Source organism: Accipiter gentilis, chromosome 10 (genome assembly GCF_929443795.1).
Source record: "Accipiter gentilis chromosome 10, bAccGen1.1, whole genome shotgun sequence".
Taxonomy (NCBI): domain Eukaryota; kingdom Metazoa; phylum Chordata; class Aves; order Accipitriformes; family Accipitridae; genus Astur; species Astur gentilis.
In genome coordinates, this window is record NC_064889.1 from 26,941,331 (window position 1) to 26,961,029 (window position 19,699).

At 41.1% G+C, this 19,699-nt stretch overlaps 1 protein-coding gene across 2 annotated transcripts in view; it reads right to left on the reverse strand.

Moving 5' to 3' along the window:
• LOC126043972 (myosin-13) overlaps positions 1–19,699 on the reverse strand; it is a 37,776-nt gene that overhangs the window by 8,419 nt on the left and 9,658 nt on the right. For both annotated transcript variants that reach the window (XM_049813031.1, XM_049813030.1), the window contains exons 15-30: positions 18,097–18,406; positions 16,603–16,676; positions 15,965–16,052; positions 13,704–13,821; positions 12,119–12,242; positions 11,126–11,262; positions 9,542–9,797; positions 6,843–7,085; positions 5,050–5,226; positions 4,257–4,402; positions 4,080–4,170; positions 2,909–3,298; positions 2,690–2,816; positions 2,153–2,271; positions 1,248–1,444; positions 550–733 (exon numbers count right to left, since the gene is read on the reverse strand). In XM_049813031.1, coding sequence (XP_049668988.1) covers positions 550–733; positions 1,248–1,444; positions 2,153–2,271; positions 2,690–2,816; positions 2,909–3,298; positions 4,080–4,170; positions 4,257–4,402; positions 5,050–5,226; positions 6,843–7,085; positions 9,542–9,797; positions 11,126–11,262; positions 12,119–12,242; positions 13,704–13,821; positions 15,965–16,052; positions 16,603–16,676; positions 18,097–18,406 — 2,781 coding nt within the window. The remainder of the gene's footprint in view (positions 1–549; positions 734–1,247; positions 1,445–2,152; positions 2,272–2,689; positions 2,817–2,908; positions 3,299–4,079; positions 4,171–4,256; positions 4,403–5,049; positions 5,227–6,842; positions 7,086–9,541; positions 9,798–11,125; positions 11,263–12,118; positions 12,243–13,703; positions 13,822–15,964; positions 16,053–16,602; positions 16,677–18,096; positions 18,407–19,699) is intronic.

Below are 19,699 nucleotides of genomic sequence, written 5' to 3' on the forward strand. Positions count from 1 at the left end.
GAGTTTGACACCACAGCCCTGCAGGGCATCTTTTTTTAGCACATTCACCAAATCCACTCACAAAAGGCTGGGCCAAGGCACGGGGCTGTGCAACATCACTTGGTCAAACAGTGTTGATTCTTTTAAATGTTATTAAAGGCAGTGAAGGCTGGAACTGTGTAAAGGAGTCTGAGGCTCTGCCTAACCTGAATACAAGGCTGGCAGACTAGCATCAGGTGAAAGTTAGGGCTTTTTAGCTTGAATGTGAATACTTGCTCAGTCTGCTTGATCAAAGACTAGATATGGATCCTCCCAATCACCCTTGCAAAGACGTCATACTTTTTAAAACTATCAGAAAGCTACTTTACTGTTTGCTGTGGTCATTTTGGGTTACTCACACTGATACATTATCATTACTATATGTCCCATTATATGCTCCTTATCATAGCTTTGCTTTGGATAAAATGTAATTTATCTTACTGTGAGTGCAGAACTTTCATAATTTAAGAATTTGGCCTGGCCTATAAGATGTCTAATGATGTTCAGATCTGGCAGGCTCTGTGAATGAACCTTGTCAAAATTCTTCTGCTTTTTATCAAATGCTGCACAGGCTGCGTTCGACCTCTCCATGTCACTCATGAGGTCATCCACTTCCCCCTGCAGTCTCTGCTTTGTCTTCTCCAGTGAAGCACACTTTGAGTTGACAGCCTCAATCTGCTCCTCTGACTCCTGCAGGCGCTGAGCAAGCTTCTTTCTGCAGGATGAGACAATCAGCACTGAGAGAAAGAAAATTCTGACATTCTCAGAAGATGGACAGGAAGGGAGTTTAGCATGGAAGAGATGGGCAGAGAGGGCAACATGGAAAGCTGTGATGGTGTGAACAGAGGGCATCGATAGGAGCTTGGGATGACACAGCACGCTGGAGTCGTGCATAGGCTGGGAGAATACTTACCCAAGGGGTAGACTACACCAATGCGGAGAGGAACCAGAAACACATTTTCAATATTGGCAGTGTAAAGAATGTGATTTTTCAACTGTTATGATTAACTCTATAGTTGATGCACTGGAATTCTCCTTTCTGTAGACACTCCCAAGCCTCTACTCCTCCACCTTTAAGCCTCTACTCACTCCCCTTTTCATTCCTAACACATTACAAAGCACACTGCTCTGCATATTCCCACTACAAGCATATTCTGGTTTCCTCCAGTTCCTTTACACATTTATACTTAAATATCCTTCTACTTGCTCCAGACCATCCCTCCACGTACTTGGCCTCCTCCAGCTCCTCCGTGCGCTGAATAGCATCCGTCTCGTATTTGGTTCTCCACTGGGCCACTTCGCTGTTGGCCTTGGACAGGGCACGCTGCAGCTCCCCCTTGGCTTCCTGCTCCTCCTCATATTGTTCCCGGAGCAAGTCACAGTCGTGGCGAGCAGACTGCAAGGCGTGGGCCAGGGCGCTCTTGGCCTTGGTAGTTAAAATTATACAAATTGTCAAAACATTAACAATTTGTGACTGGATTTTTTTTCTGTATTTTTATAAAAACTTCACATCTCACTGCCCATGTGCAACAGTTTCTAGAGTAACAGAAGGGGCAAAGCGAATAACATTAGGGGCTCTGTGTTTGAGACTTCATGTTGTTAAACAAGATGAGGCGCTTGTCCATCTTGTCTGGGATGCTGCCTCTCAAACATATCTGCACCAAGTGATTCAGACAAAGACACAGGAAATCCAGCAACAGACAAGGTGGGAATTCTCTCTCAAGAAGTTTCCCTGTAAGCTTTTCAGGTAGAGTTTATGTTTATCTGAAGGTGGAAAAAACTTTAAACTGTTTTGTCATATCTAACCCTAGGTATGCCTGCACTCTTCTCTTTGCTTTTTTTGGCTGCTACTGTTTCTTTGCCTCAGGGGTTTCCTCTAACAGAAAGGTATGCACACAGAACTATTTTCATTCACATCTCTCATGTTTTTGAACTTCAGAAAGCATGGTGAGAAGTACTTAAACTGTCTTCCTTATTTAATTTCTAATGTCTCTTCTCTGTGTTATACTCCAAGGCAAAGTTCCAAAGTTTCACTGCTCTGATGTCTCCACCTTTCTCTGAGGAGAAATCTCATTTATTGTTTTACCTCATGGATTTATTTTACAGTTTGTTGGTCTGAATTAAAACAAGTCACCTTATTTTCTTCCTCTAGTTGCCTCTTCAGCTCTTCAGTCTGCTGAGTGAAAGCATGTTTGCCTCGAGTCAGCTGAGAAATCAGGGACTCCTTCTCCTCTAGTTGCCGAGTAAGTTCACCTATCGAGAAAACATTTGGTTTTTTTAGACAGACATATGAAATGTAAAACATATGAATGAGAAGAGCTAGCCATATGGAAAGTGATTACAAGATATAATGTGGTAAAATGAAGGGAAAGTATCCATTTCATTCCCACCAGTAGGAAAAAGCTATCAAAGAGAAATGTTGTGCTGACATCAAAGGAAAGGGGATGAACTGATCACAAATTCACACATTCATTTTGATTGACAGTGCTTCTTATGGTTTGGTTTTATGGTTCCTTGGGTGGAATTTCCATGACTGCCACCAGGAGGAAATTCTACCATTGGAGTTTTGTTCAGATCACCCAGTGATTAATATATTACAAAATACACAGGCATTCAGACAGCATATTTAAGTACTGGGCACAGGACTATTACATTTCATCTGGGGACACACCATTTTCAGTCTGTAGACGTGTTTTCTGCATGTTCAGATCATTAATTAGTCGCAAATGTTCATCATCTTTGGTTCTGACTTCACTGAACTGATCTTCGAGAGCTCGGCACATCTTTTCCAGATTGCTCTGTTAAGAGATAGAAAGCATATCCTTCAGCTCATCTAATTGTTCAGAAGAACAATGGTAGTGATGAGAAATGTTTCTTCCTGTGCAGCAACCTTGGCTTTGGAGACAGACTCCATGTTACTGGCCAAGTCGTCAATCTCCATCTTCAGCTCACTCTTCTCCTTCTCCAGCTTCTGCTTCACTCGCTGCAGGTTGTCGATCTGCTCCCCAAGCTCAGCTGTGCTGTCCGCGTGCTTCTTCCGCAGGGCGGCAGCTGTGGCTTCATGCTGCAGCGTGGCCTCTTCGAGGTCACGGCGCATCTTCTGAAATTCTGCCTCACGCTTCTTGTTCATCTCGATCTGAGCTGCGGTAGCCCCTCCTGCTTCTTCCAGGCGCTCACTGATCTCCTCTAGCTCCCTGGAAAGGTCAACTCGCTGCTTTTCAGTCTTTGCACGGATTGCACGTTCAGCCTCCATTTCTTCCTCCAATTCCTCTATTCGAGCCTGTGAAAGTTAATTGGTTAAATGAGGACTTGTGAATAGACAGATCTGAAATTATCACTAAGGAATAAAGAGCGAACATTCACATCCCTTTATATCAGCATAAAGCGTGACGCATCACTAGAAATTTCATTGAGTTTTGTCCTATGACATGCAATATTCAGTTTTGGAACAACAGTGAATGTAAAATCTGGTATTTCATTTCATGTTATAGCTCAGAATGGATTTATTATGTTATGAAGGATCAGGTATTGCACTTTTGTGAAGAAATAGGGGAAGTGTCACTGGAAAATGTAAAGGAATACAAGTTTCTTAGTAATTTTCCAAAGGTCAGGCCAAAACAAAGCAGTGTCCTCTCTCCATCAGCAAACAAGATGGAAGGAACCTTGAGATGAACAGCCATGGGATAATAGCACTGAAGAGACCTGTCTTTCTGGCCTTGCATTTAGAAGGTGATCTCTGTCCTGATCATGAGAGATTATGCCACATTTTTTTGTTTTCTTAGAAAAGTAATTCTCAGTGGCTTCACTACTGTTGTAACTCAGTATCTGATCCAAGCCTGCCACAAGCTTGACTTAAGAAATTTCTTACATTGTTATATATGATTAGAGGCCAGAGTTTTTGTAAAAGCACCCTGAGATGGGATCAGCACCCGGAGTCCATGTTAATTGTTTTATTCGTGTGTAGAAAAATATTTTTGTAGATCAGTCTAAGAATAAATATCAATTAATTCTAAGGAACTTGTGCTTGGCTACTAAAAATATCAGTAACTCTTAGACTTTACCTGAAGCTCCTTAATTTTCTTTTGCAGCTGAGAACTTTGAGCCTGCTCATCTTCAATTTTACTTTGCAACTGGCTAATTTCAAAATCCTTTCTGTTAAAGAACGAGAATGCAAATTCAATACAGTTAAGATAAAATCTGAATTTTAGAATTCAAAGCATAAAAAGTCAGTACAATACTTCTTTAGCCTGTCATCCATCTGTTGCTTATCATTTTCCAGATCCATGATAGAATCCTGAGACATTTTCAGATCTCCCTCCAGTTTCCTCTTAGCTCTCTCAAGGTCCATTCGCAGTTTCTTCTCTTGTTCCAGAGATCCTTCAAGCTAAAACACATAAAACATACTTTGAAAGTACCTATTCCTGATTTAAAAATCTAACTAGGGTTGGAAATTGATGAGCAGAGAAAACAATCAGATCCTGTATGTACTTTGCATCTCCACCTGTGCTACACTCTTGCTGCAAGATCAGAGCTGCCATTATGGTTTGGTTTCACATACTAAGCTGTCCACAGCTTGGCTGGGCACAGTTGAAATGCAAGTTTTTGAAAAATACAGAAGTGAAAATTTTCCAGTGGCTGCAGTTCCTAGCATATAGACTGCCAAGCATTGAAAAATTCCCAGTGTTGATAACTTCCTGGAGTATAGCCACACTGCACAGTAAGAGACCACAAATAACTCAGCAGCAGACTTCAAACTGCCACAGATATATTGGTCCAGCTAATTGGTTAAAATGGGGCACAAAAGTCTACAGTGCTGAAATACCCAGTGATGAACATAGTTTAAATAGGCAGGGAAAGATGACAGATGTACTGGATTCCACAATACCCTGACAACTGGCAGTGATTTATTAGCTGAAATTCTTAGAGCTGGCTTGGCTGCTTTAGGTGTTGCTTATACTCCCAGCTACAGATTTCTAGTCTCTTCTAATCCATCAGAGCATCCACCTACACAACCCAAAACCTTTTTCGTACATCATCTACTTGCTGCTCCAGTTTGGTCTTGGTTTTGGTGAGTGTGCTGACTTTGTCTTCCTCAACTTGCAAGTCATCCAGTGTCTGCTGGTGGGCTTCCTGGAGGGCCTTTTTCTCCTTAGTGAGTTTAGAAATATTTTCATCCAAAGCTGCCATCTCTTCAGTAAGATTCTTAACCTGTTAGACAGCCAGCATCCATACTATTAGTGGGTGCCTTGAGAAATGAGAGACTGAGAACACAGTGAGTGCACCCTTGCAAAATCTTGCATGGATGTAGTCAAAATGCTCTCCACAGAAGGTCTGTGTCATTCATGATGAGGGTAGCAACAAGTGTCATGCCTGACAGTCACACCTCTCTGGTCCTGCAATGGTAGGAATTCTTGCTTTAGTTGTTTTTGACTGCCAGCCCTATCCTGCTGAATTCTGTAGTGGAACATAAGCTAGATCTTCACTTGCCTCTTGCAAGCTTTTCCCACTGGGATTTACAAAAGGTCTCTGAGTTGCTTTTGCTAAAAAAATGTATTATTTCCTGCATGTGATATATTTGCTAGGTGAACAGCTGTAAATTCTCAGCAGGTGAGGTTCTTTGTGCCAAGCATAGCCAAAGATATGTTAAATTTTCCGTAAAAGTGAAAGGAATATGGTAATATGACAAAGAACCTTATGCCCTTGGAACAGGTGTTCATGAATTTAGGGCAGGAGCTTCTAACTGGGCTGCTAGCTTTACCTTGGAAACTTATTCCTTGTACTTCAATGGAGCATTGCCCATCAGCAACCTTATCTCAGATGCATCAGGCACTGTGCATTAGCCTGCCTGAACCTTGCTTCCTGTTTGTCTCATCTGGATGGGAAAGCCTGACAGCAGGGATAAGGAAAGTCCACTCTGCTAAGTGCTTTAGCTATATGGTCCTGATATCTGATAAGACACTCCCTCATCCTAATACCTGGCATGAGCTAGATTTCCTCTTAAGCATTAGTGTAGGAATGTCCAACATATCAGTAATTGCAAAATGAGGATCCAGTATTTTCTCAGTGATGGCATTGAAGGGAACCTCAAGGTTGTAATTACATCTCTGCTAATATTGTTTCCACAGCAGGACTGAACACTGTCACCACAATGTGGGCTTTTGAATTCTAACATATATATCTCAATTCTATCTCTTCACATAGATTGTTGAGATGTACATGAAGAGACCTGTGCTTTTACCGGGAGATAAATGAGTTAATGACCACCTGATACAGACCCTCCTTGCTACACTGACAGTCTGAACCTTAGAAATCAGGAAGAATTCCTATCATATCATCAAGTCAATGGAAGGAAATGATGTCCATCCTAGCTGAGACCTGGGCTTCTTAAGTATAAAAGAATTGTAAGAAAACATTTGACATCTGCAAAATCAGTTCTCCTCAATGCATGTGAGAAAGGACCAGCATAGCCGTTCTGTGCTGAGCTACTCACAAGCATACTAGTCCTCCATTATCCACAGGAGACACAAATATACTGGTTCCTTATGACTGCAAATAGCCAAATATGGAAATTCTCATCAAGCACCACAACAACTTCTTAACTCTTTTTGAACTGTCACAGAAAATATATTTTTCCTAAGAGCAAGTTGTAATTTTAACAGAAAATTTTCTGTCACACGTGATTAAGTGACAATACATCTCTCTTATGCCTTGGGCATGTATCACTTCCATTCAGAGCACTTAGGAATGACCGCAACTTTCCACAAAACTGAAAACTGTCTGGGAAAACTATCTGGGGAAGAATAATTCCCTGATTCCTCTGTCACCTTATTCTCTGTTGCATGCTTCTCCTTTTCCACTTTGGCCAGAGTCAGTTCAAGATCATCAATATCTTTCTTCAGCTCAGAGCACTCATCCTCAAGTTTCCTCTTCTTTGCTGTCAGTTCAGCATTTGTCTCCTCTTCATCCTCCATTCTTTCACTTAGTTCTTTAATTTTAGCTTCCAGCTGGATTTTACTTTTGATGAGTCCTTCACATCTCTCTTCAGCATCAGCTAGATTTTCACTTTCCTGTCAGAACACATTGAAGACACATTATATTTATCATAAAAAAGACAAAAGGCAACATCTGTTGTTCAAGTGCCATGTCCAGGAAATTGATTACACAAGTCAGGGCAGAATTTCCTATGCAAATCACAGTAACACACATGATTCAATCATGAGGAAATTGTCCTGCTCAGTTATGGCTAGGAAAGTGGGCCATAATCCTGTGGTAGAGACATTTCCTTTCAGCTGGTTAGATGGTTTGACTACAATACCATGCAACAGAGTCACACAGTTCAGACATAACAAGGAGCCTGCAAGGAATCAATGAGATAAATAGGTGGGTAGCTGTCCTGGTTTCAGCTGGGATAGAGTTACCTGTCTTCCTAGTAGCTGGTACAGTGCTATGTTTTGAGTTCAGTATGTGAAGAATGTTGATAACACTGATGTTTTCAGTTGTTGCTCAGTATTGTTTAGACTATAGTCAAGGATTTTTCAGCTTCTCATGCCCAGCCAGTGAGAAAGCTGGAGGGGCACAAGAAGTTGGCACAGGACACAGCCAGGGCACTTGACCTAAACTGGCCAATGGTGTATTCCATACCATGGGATGTCCCATCTAGTATAGGAACTGGAAAGTGGGGGGCGGGGAATTGCCGCTTGGGGACTAGCTGGGTGTTGGTCGGCGGGTGGTGAGCAATTGCACTGCGCGTCATTTGTACATTCCAATCCTTTTATTACTACTGTTGTCATTTTATTAGTGCTATCATTATCATTATTAGTTTCTTCTTGTCTGTTCTATTAAACCGCTCTTATCTCAACCCAGGAGTTTTACTTTTTTTTACCCAATATTCTCCCCCATCCCACTGGATGGGGGGGGAGTGAGTGAGCAGCTGCGTGGTGCTTAGTTGCTGGCTGGGGTTAAACCACGACAGTAGCAAACTGGGTTTCAAGGAAGCATGATCTTAGATGTGGATTTGTTAAATATATAGCATTTCAAAGTCATCTTTCATAGAGCGTTGGATGGTTCTATCTTTAATAAGCTCCTCCAACTCTAATGACACAGGTCAGACTGTCTCCCCACAAACTTCTCCCACTTTATTCACATGAGGCTAACCTTGCTCCCATCATTCTCTAGCCTCTCTGTCAGCCAAGGCAGGGTCAAACTTGACCTAAACTGTAGCCTGCAACTTTTACTATAACTAACATTTTGAGACACATGATTAACAGATAACATTTTGTCTAAATTAATGCTTCTACACAGAATACCAGAAAAGGTATCTGTTGCCTCCCAGAAGAGTTATGGCTGAAAGCCCTAACTGCAGTAACAGAAGATGGTATGTTTAATTCTCTCTCAGATTCTGACTGAAACCCATAGTGCACTGAAAATCATGGCTAGTGAGTGTGTATCTTCTGAGGACAAACTTGGAGAGGATGGTGCTTGAAGAATATTTCAAGCACGGTTGATAGAAATTCCCCCAGGAAAATGGGACTCAGCAAGAAGACAGGAAGGACTCCTCCAATACTGAAACACTGAGAAAATGGGAGTTGAGAAAGAGTCAGACAACACACTTGAGGGCAATGATCATACCTTAGAAGTTCTTTTATGTTCTAAAATCTGAACTCTGAGTGTTTTGAAAGGCATCCTAACCTGGAAGTTAGTTAACCTAGTTAAACCTGGGCTTCTTGGTTTTTTTTGGGTAACCATCAATGAAGAGGTTAAAGTGAAGTCCCATATGGTTGTAAACTAGGTGGGTTCTGGAGAACAGAGCATTAAATACCAAGAAGGGTGCAAAGAAACTCAGAAAACTGAGGTTAAGTTGAAGTTGGGAAAAAGGATTCAGGTACTGAATCTGATCTTCAGCCTGCAGTTACAGACTCAGTGCTTGAAACAATACAGGATTCTTGTTGAAACCAAAATGGTTCGAAAGTACACGGAAACAAGTGACAGGTCCACTTGTACCAGACTGCCCTTGGCCTTGTAGTATCTTACTACCTTTTAAAACATGACAGTATTCATGTATTGTGAAATTTCAGTCTCTGCTCAGCAGTATTCCAGAGAAAAGCATCAGTCTTTCTTCCACAGTTTCAGTCCTGTGTTTAACAGAAAAGCACCCCTGCTCTGGCTCTGTATTATAATGGTCAGCAGATGTGGACACAGCCTGTATTTCATCCAGAATCAGATACAATTGTTAGGAGCACATTGTATATACTGTGGAACATCTGATTCTTCCACTGGTGATTGCTTAATAGTGAAGTGGGTTTACATGTGAGCTAAGTCAGAATTTCTTGTATGCCGGCTGATGGTGATGTTTTATATGTGCTTTGTACTCACTTTGCTTAGGTGTAAATGACAAGACTGGATACAAAGCAGTGGAAAATCTGGCCCTGTTACATGTCTGTTTATGAAGGTCAATGGAAAAGAGAAGGGAAAGAGCAGCAGAATAAGAGGAAGTGGGGTGAATCTGAAAATGGAGGTTACTCACAGATTGAACCTGAAGCTGCAAGTCATTTTTCTCTTGCAACAGGGTCACCATTTTCTCCTCCAGCTCTTTCCTTTTTGCCTCAGACTTTGCAAGCTCTTCCTTGGTCTTCTCAAACTCCTCCTTCATGTTGGCTATCTCCTTCTCAGATTCTGCACTCTTCAGCAAGGGCTTCATCTTGAAGTACAGCTTCATCCAGGGCCAGTGCTTGACATTCATGAATGCTCTAACATTGTATTGGATGATATAAATGGATTCTCTGAAAACACATGAAAACACAGTTTATGAGGCTGGTGAGACTTGGGTTGGAAACAGACTCTGATTATTTGCCATACAGCAGCAGCTTTTTCCTCAAGGAACTTCTACATGAGACTTTTTTCCTCACCTTCCTTGCTTTTATTGGTCATTTCTAGGGTCTTGATTGCAGAATGGCTGGTTCAGTAGCATGAACAATAACTATGTCTGAATATAAGAGGGATAAATACTCCAAAACAGACAAACGTCTCTGGCATGTTGCCTGGGAATCTCTGACACTTCCCTCAGTCTCAAAGAAAGTGCAAGTGCTCAGGTGAATACCAGAGTGAAAACTGACCTCCTTGAAGTGTTGCTGCTGAGATTACAAATCTGAGAGTTACTGTCAGTTGTGGAAACAGCAGCTTGATGCTTTTTGGGTCACTCAAACTAGCAAATACCATATTAGAAATTTTTAAGACAGAAGCTGAAAACAAAAAATGAAATCTTTTTATGGTATTGAATGTAAAAGGATGTTGTTGGTGCCCACAGTTGAAGGGGAGATTAGATAATTCCTTGCAGAGAAATCCAGGAAGAGTTATTGAATACTTAGAAACTATCCCTGGCTCAGGAAGCCCCTGAGCTAAATATATACTGCAGAGTATTACAAATAAAAGCAACTGGTTGGCAGAGCATCCTATACATTTATGCAATCCTTGCTCCCCCTAAACCCATCACTTGTCAACAACATTTGAGGAAGTTTGCTTAGCTCGCCCAGTCCTGCCACTCCTACACTCTAAATTTTGTATGATTCATCCCATCTCAAAGGGAGAGAGCTGAAACGAGAAGGGTATATGGGATTGTCGAAAGTATGGAGTATCTTCTCTGTACAAGCTACAATTGTTCATTTTAGATGATGTAGTCACAGAAGAAAATTAAAGACAAGGAGAGCAAAGAGTGATTATATGCCATTCCTTAGAAGACTCGTGTGATCCAATGAAGTTACCAGACAACATGTCCAAAACAGACGAACCTTAGCGCTTGTTCAGTTGGCTATCTCCATCACAGGCTTCTTTAAAGGTTGAAAATGGTAAGTGCATTCCTGGAGAAAAGGTTCACTGCTAAATACTAAATATCATGGTCCAGCTGCATGGTCCAATTGCTAAATAGCCATTGCCAGAATTTGGGAAGCCTATTAGTTTGTACTAATTAGGAAACTATTAGTTTGTACTTGCTCTGTTTCCCCATGTCTTTCTAAGGGTCTTTCCCGAGGACAGTTTTTTGCCTGAGACAGAGTACTGCATTGCTGGACTTTTGGTCTGACACAGTATGATTGTTAGTATTTTCTTATATTACCTTCTTTCATTCATCTTTTTAAATTCAGTTCTCATGAGGTACCCTCTGCACATAGCTTGTGTATGAGTGATGAGGCTCACAAGCTTCTCATCTCTCATCTCTTCTAGGAGTCCCAGGAGACCTGCCTTGAAGAACACCTAGAACATAAAAGAGGGTTGGATGGTTTGAGGCTTAGGCAGGTACACAACCATTGGCAGCTGATGCAGGGTAGTACAAGGCAGTTTTGGAAAAAAGCCTGCAGAGTAAAGGTTTAACAGCTAGAGAAATTTTGTGTCAGTATTCATATCCTCAGTGTTCCTATGATTCATGACAAATCACTCTATGTATGATCTAATCACATTATTGCAGTGTTATTTGATGCCTGCTCCAGCATAGGCTGGGGAAGAGCTAGCTCATCAGTAGTTATTAAAACAAAGAGTTAACTTTTAACTTAGTACTATATCCTACTCTGTCTTTTCACTGTACTCTACCCTTCTATGTCAGGCTCAAGATTTGCTCTGTAAACTGACCTAGAGATGGCTTGAGAAGCATACATGGTGATGTGTGTTCAGTAGTGTAGGCGATTGGAGTTTTGTCCAGAAATAGTACTGTCTTGGTTGTGCTGATCAGACAATCAGTGTCCCACCTAACACTGCTTTGGATATGGAAGATAGACTTGTGTGTGTGCCTAAATCCCCTGAAAAGTTTGACTGTCCAAACTTGTCTGAGGTTGTCTAATATGCACTGATATAAATGAGTTCAGCTGGCAGGAGAAAGGGGCAGCACTAGTTCTAGCTGCAGCCACGCTGTGTCACTCTGGTAATGTGGTGTTCCCAGGGCTGAGTGCTACCCCTCACACTTACCCCCAGAACCAGACAAGTTTTCTGTACTCCTTCTTGATAGTGGTGTTCTTTGTTTCTAATCATCCTGAGGGCTGATTTCATACGCAAGAAATACTTTCAACAAACAAAATTTTTGCCATTGATTATACCCACTCTTCCACAAGGGCTTTACCTTGGTGTGGCCAAATCTGTATTGGTTGTGGTCAACATCAATGGAGGAAAGAAGCTTTTCCGAAGCCTTTTTGCTGTCAATGAATTGGCCTTCTGGAATGGCTGAGGCATTAAGAATCTTGTACCTGTGGTAAGACAGGTTGCAAGGACTGGTTGCAAACAGGGTGAGGAAAATAGGATCCATCATATATCATAAAATATATGGAAGCTGAGCTATCTGAAAGTGGCTGAATATGCCATCTGAAATCTAGACAGTCTTGGCTGAACAGAATGTGATGACAAGGGGACACGTCTACTCTTCAGAGTAATCTGTTGGCTGTGTAACAACACAGTATGTTGTTACATACAGAATTAATGTGCATACTTAAGAGTGTCTGCAGGTCCAGGAATTAGGAAGAACATAGTGAGAACATGTCAACATCTTCTCTTGTGTCATTAATCAGAGGAATGCTACTCAAATTAAAGTTGAGGATTAATTAAACTACTAACAAAAATCAGCTATATTCCAAAGGGAATACAGGTCTCACACAGCTCACGGTCTCTGCAAGTTGTACCACTGAATCCTTGAGTTTGGACTAAAATGTCATGGTATTATTCTGTAAATGCTAACAGCAGTCTTAGCATTTTGCAGGGTAACTTAATGATTAAGGTAATCCTGTGTCATGGACAGGATCACCTAATCATTCTAAAGGAGTTTCTTCAGATATATCAATGAGGATCTGTGACTGTACACTGTGGAACACTTCTTATTCTCAAGTCTGCGTTGAAAGAGAATATGTAAAATCAAGACAGTGATAATGGTGCAGTGAATTTATTCTCTATTTTAGGCTTCCATTGTAGTTCCTCCTGAACTTCAGCACATTTCCTTTGAACTATAAAGCACTCTGTGTTCTGGACCATGGCCATTATGGATAGATTCCTTCACCTGTCACATCAAATTATGATTTGACAACTGAGACCAGATAATGCCTTACTGAACATCAGGTTGCAGGGCATTTTCAGAGATGTCTTGGGTCCTTTTCACACCAGTTCCGCATGGAAGATGCTACTGGTACATTTATTTATAACAGCAGCCAGTTCCGATTCAGCACTTTATAGCAACTGAGCTCACATGAATCAGTTTAATTGTCTCTGTTTTAATGATGAGGAAAACAAGGCACAGGATACAGGCCAGTGACAGAGCACTGGCAGAGCCTTGGGTTTTTGAATGCTTAGTCAGCGCACTGTAAGGAGGCTGTGATGATGTGTATTGGTTTTGTATCTATGCTCTGGGAGACCTGCAAAGAGCAGTCTATAATGACACAATTCATTACACTACAAGCATTTTGCTTCTCTTTGAATCATCAGGCATTGACTACAGTTTAGAAATGATACTAGTTCTGGTTAATCAAGAAATCTCTGGTCTGGTTAAAGAGGGAAAGACTGGAGTGACCTAAGACAGTATTAATCACTTGGTTCCCTCAAAAGCCACTAATCTAGTCTGATTCAGAGGGTGTCTCTCCATGGTGTCACTGGACTTGTCACCCGAGTTGTGGGTTTACTGAGTGAGGTCTTATCTTAACAGACAGTAATAACTGAAGACCTACCGTTGCTTAAAGTCTGCATAAAGGATTCTGCTTGGAAACCCCTTCCTGCAAATTCGGATGCCTTCTAGAACTCCATTGCACCGCAGCTGATGCATCACCAAATAATGGTCCATTTCACCTTAAACAAAATACATCCATCATGATTCTCCTTTTCTTCCAAAGTATGTCCATATGTATTAGCATTCAGAATGACCTCCCTTTTTTGGATAAAATTCAACCAGTTCTTGATTAAAGATGCAGGAAGTAAAGACAGAACATTCCTTCAATTCATACAAGTTAAAGAAAGCTGTTTCAGTGAGCTGAGCTTTTACTAAGAATGCTAGGGCTGGCACTGCTTGTGAATCACCAATGGCCAAAAGGCATAAGGCCACATTACTCAAAAATGGCAAGAGGGTGCTTTAGGACACAAGCTGAAAAATCTTCAACAGCATCAGCATCCTCACTGGATGTAGGTAGAGGTGGCACAATGTAGAGTGTAGTATCATCTAGACAATCAGCTCTACACATTATGTAAGATTTTACCTTGAATCTGCCATGCAAGCATTGACTATACTCAAACTTGGTTAGATTTGATAGCTAGGTTCCAACACAGGAGTAGATAAGGAGGTTGCTTAAAGCTCTCAGTCTGCAAGTAGAGGACAGTTGATTGAAATTGGAAGAATTATCTTTCTCGTCCTAAAATATCTATTGGATAATAATCAACTGTATTTCTAAGTCTTATGTCCAAGTATTACAAACAAAGTACAACTGGCAGAATAAAACCCCCTTGGAACCACTTCGTCATGCAGAAATTTCCACCAGCTGTTAGAGACATTGATTAGTACAGAATGGCCCATAACCTTAACTTTATCTTTTCAGTGTAATCAATAAAGTTGTACCCAAAGGAATTGTTAGAAAAGTTGAGCATTAGCAGCCTAAAACCAGATAAAAATCAGAAGATGTCCAGTTTCTCTTCCTTCACTTCACCACCCTTAATTTTGCTCACACAGTGCTACTTTTCTTTTTCTTAGAAGGCAAAAGTCAAGATTCCCTCTGAGTCACCTCTGTCAAAACAACCAACTGAACATTAAAATGACAGCCATATCTGGAAAAATCATTCATTCAGATATGCTTTTCTATTTTAGTAGGTTTCCTTAATTCCCCCTTTACACCTTCTCAACTGTCAAGACCCCAGTGGGATTCCTCTTTCTTCACTTTAGGATATGAAGTGTTGGACACTTCCATTTGTGCTTCATTTATAGTGCTTCAGTGGAGTGAAACAGTTTCTTCTAGAATGTGATTCATCTCATCCTAAGATAGATGTATAAAAGGGGCCAGATGAGTCATACCTTAAAATGCCAGCTTCTCTCCACTGAATATAAAAGGAGTTTAGATGAATAGCTGAAATGTGAATTTCATACATATGTGTGTTGCTTAAATCCTGCTTGTGGTCTTCAGGGTTACACAGAGACGCATAAACAAGAAAGTTAAGAAACGTTCTGAAATTGGTCTTTTGTTTCCTAAGCAGATTAAACAGATACTAAGCTCCTGTTTCCTGGTATTCCTATTACATCCACTACATTCTACCAGTATTAACCTTATCATTCTACCAGTATCAGACCTCATAATGATTAGACTCCTAAACACCCCCCAGGCAAGTCTCTCCCCAAGTACTTTAATTTAAGGGCCATGTGAAAATACTCCCAAACTTGACTGTTCTTGGAGACTAAACCTTTTGTGAGAGTTTAATATTTAATTAAAGGGAAAAAAGTAACTGCATATCAAAATGCTTTCCAAGAGCTAGCAGCACCCAGCAGCTTGTACATGGAATTCTACAAATGATATATGATTTCTTTGACAGTCTTCCAGCTCAGTGAATCAGATCCTAAGACTGAATATTTAGAAACTGGTAAATGGTCTTGGGCTGAACCCAACAGTTCTGAATGACACAATGGTCCTTAAATCTAGGCATTTGTTAGGGATTTGCTAACACTGTTACCCACAAGAGACAATTTCATCAGCTGTTATCAATCCCATCTTTATCATCTTCAGCTCTGTACACACATTAAGCAAAGATGGGTAAGTGTTGTGGACCATGTAATGCTCAAAATTTTACAGACATGGTGAGCAATACAAGAAGGTTTACTTGGGCACTGTCCCACAGGCCAACCCCCACAAGAACTTCACATGCAAAGGGAGCTGTTCTGGAAGAAATTGGTGTGGAAGCTAAGCAGGCCAATTCCCATCAGTCCTCTGTCTTCAGAGTATAATGACAGACTTACCAGGTGTCTTGGTCTCATTAGGAATCAGGCAACGCACAAAGTGAGGATGGGTACTTCTCAGGTTAGTCATCAACTTGTTTAGATTTTCCTGTGTTAGAACAAAACATGGTTTCAGCTTTGAGCTACAAAGCTTTTGCATTCTTATTCAAATGTCAAGGAGTTATAGAATCACAGAATGGCTTGAATTGGAAGCAGCCTTTGAAGATCATTGAGTCCAACACCCCTGCCATGGGCAGGGGCGTCTTTCACTAGATCAGGTTGCTCCAAGCTCCGTCCAACCTGACCTTGAACACTTCCAATGATGGGGCAGCCACAACATCTCTGGGCAACTTGTTCCAGCATCTCACCACCCTCATTGTAAAAAAATTTCTTCCTTATGTCCAGTCTAAACCTACCCTCTTTCACTTTAAAACTGTTGCCTCTTTTCCTGTCGCTATAGGCTCTGGTAAAAAGTCTTTCTCCATCTTTCTGATAAGCCCCCTTTATATAATGAAAAGCTGCAGTGAGGTGTCCCCAGAGCCTTTTCTTTTCCAGGCTGAACAACCCCACCTCTCTCAGCCTTTCTTCATAGGAGAGGTGTTCCAGCCCTTGGACCATTTTTGTGGAAGCATGGCTCATTTAAAAGGAAATTCACATACCCTGAACACAGCAGACACCGTCTGGAAAGAGCCCCCCTTCTTCTTAGCACCTTTCTTGCCACCACCACTATCACCTTGGAAGAAGTAGATAGGAGGTAAATGGTTAGAGTAAGCAGTGTGTTTTGTAGGCCTCACCTTCCTTTCTTTGATCATGGGCCGAAAAAAGAATTAATTGCAAATACCGACCCACTGTTGCATGACAGTTTTAGTGAACTGCTGCTAGCTGGTTGTTGATCAGTGTATGGTATATTTGGTCTCAGATGCATGATTTAGGTTGCATCATAATGTATATGGCTTTGGTGGTATGGAACACTATGTCCTGACATAAGTTTCATAACAGTGTACTCTCTGCTACTAGTCACATTGCTTTTACTTATAGATATAGCCCCATTTTTTATTTTTATTTTTTTTATTAGGTGGAAGGCCACAAGAATGTGGTTCAGCAGTGGACATTTGTTTATCAGTGCAGTGAAGTCTTCTTTAGAAAAATCTCCTAATCTAATGTTCTGAGTTATGGCAGCCCCAAGGCAGGAAGCAAGTTATAGTCTCAGGAATACAAGTGCAAGCAGCTCAGTGCCTTTTCATATTTGCTGCACTGTTGAAGCCAATTAAATTGAGACTTAAATGGAGTCTTTGTGCTCTGAACTTCACACCATATCCAAAATTTTATCCCCTCAACCTTTTCTTCTCTCCTTCCTTATATTGATGATACTTGCAAGGACCACAGCTGACTCATCCCCAGTGTTTCCTAGGAGCTTGCTCAGACACGTTGTTATGTCAGTCAGACTGAACTGCAAGAAAGTCCCGATGCAGTACTCTCTTGTGCCTCAAACCCCACAGTGCATATGCCTGATGGCTGAGTTGCCTGCTACTGTATGCTAGCTCTTCTTTTTGCCTGGCATCCAGGCTGCCAGAATATTGGTTTTTTTTGTAAAAATCTGTGTGGCCATTTTTGGTAAGGCAGACCTATTGACTGTCCAACTTGATGGTTTTCAGCCACAAAAAAGGGCAAAAGATTGCCCTGCTCTCTGATGCCCTTACAGGACTTCTAAATTATATTCTCTGTCTCTCTTCTTTTCCCTTGCAACTCCAGGACTGCTTAGATGGATATGAAGTAGTTCCATGGTCTCTTAGTTCTTACAGTTCACCTCAGGAAACAAAACTGTGCAACTGCTTGCACTTTGCATGTATATTTGGCACCTGTCTAGAGGATGAGTAAGCGTGCACATGATTCACAACACAGTAAGTCAGGAAACATACACCTCCTGCCACTTTGTTTTGGACTTGCTGAGTTTTACTTATCTGGACTACATGAATGTGGTATTTTCAGCAGTTCTGCATGTTGGTATCTTAGTTGTGGCATATCTGGGTGCACACAAGAACAAGGTCACATTAGGGGATGATAGAGAGTCTAGAGTATACCACAGAGAGGAGAAGCAGAAGTAGACTTTAGTTGTTTCTTGCCTTATTGATCATTACTGAAAAAGCACTTACTTGTTTCTGCACCGGCATAGTTAGAGAAAAGGAAGGACAGCAGCTTCAAGGATGATTTCTGGTACAGCCCCACAACTGTTTCATTCAAGGGATCCTTGTTCTTGTCAAGCCAGCCAGAGATGTTGTAGTCCACCGTGCCAGCATAGTGCACCAGGGAGAAGTGGGCCTCAGCCTTGCCTTTGAGAGGCTTGGGCTTCTGGAAGTTGTTGGACTTTCCCAGATGTTGGTCATAGAGCTTGTTCTTGAAAGAGGTGTCAGTTGCCTTGGGGAACATGCACTCCTCTTCCAGGATGGAGAAGATGCCCATGGGCTGGGAGAAATATGAATACATGAAGCAAGTAGGTGGTGGTGAGAGGAAAAGTAAATAAAATGTCACATTGCAAATGATTTGTGGCTTGTTTCAGTGACTGTAATTTGTACTGCACAAGTTCTTAATACAACACTAGTTACTATAATAATCAGGGAAACTATAATTAGTCTGTGTTGCTCAAGCTACTACCTGTAAACATGGGAACTTGACAATACTGTTTACATGCATCTTTGAAAGGCTATATATACTTATATATACATATTATAATGAATTGTTTCAATCATCTTTACCCTACATCATTAGGAAGTAGGTGTCAGTGTCCTGTCTGTGGGACTGATGCTGTTGTCTACGTCTGTTACAAGCCATCAGGTTGCAACTGTCAACATGAGCTTAATTTGATGGCTCCTCATGAATGTGCATAGATAACTAATATCTAACAACTCCTGTTCTGTCCAGTGAATGTGCATGATCAATCAGATTTTCCTCACCTTATATGGAGTGTAAATGACAATAATCTGGCACTTTAGACTAGCAACAGACTTTTAATTTGTCTCAGAATTGTATTTAAAATTGGAAGTATTATAGTACGGAGATGTAGGCACATTCTCAGCAACATCAGAGCTTTCATCTGAGCTACATTAGGTATCTTATGATAGTGCAGATAAACACATGTCCTCTGATTTTGCTGGAGACACTGATGTGACCTGCATTAATTGGCCTAGAGAGAATTCTAGGATTTCCTTCTTTGTATGAACCTTTTTTTTTTTTATTAAATTAATAAGATGCTAGTAGATGCTTACATCTGAATTCAACAACATTGCTGCCAGAGCTAGAATCAGGGATCCTCTAGAGCAGAAGCAACCACAGGAGGTAGATGTTGGGCAGGAATGCCATGTTTTGAATGAAGATTTTGCTCTCTAAGTGTGGCTGCTGCGTGAGAGCTCTGGGGTTAGCATTCATCTTGCCTAACTGTAGGTGTCTGTAAACAGAATCTAGATCTGAGTTAGCCGTCCAGATTGCTCTTCTGTGATGGAAGCATTATAAAGACATTTATAGAATCACTAACAGAACATACTTTATAAGGAGATGATTTGCATCCTAGAAGTGTCGTTTACTTTTCTGTCATTACAAGAGACTACAGTATTAGGTCAGCATAGGTGTTCTGATTCCTCTGGCTCTAATACTCTATTGCATAGATATGGAACACAAAACGTGTTACATACAGTGTAATTTACTGTTACTGAACAGTAAGTGTGGATTTTGGGTGTTAAATATAGCAATAGGCAACAGGCG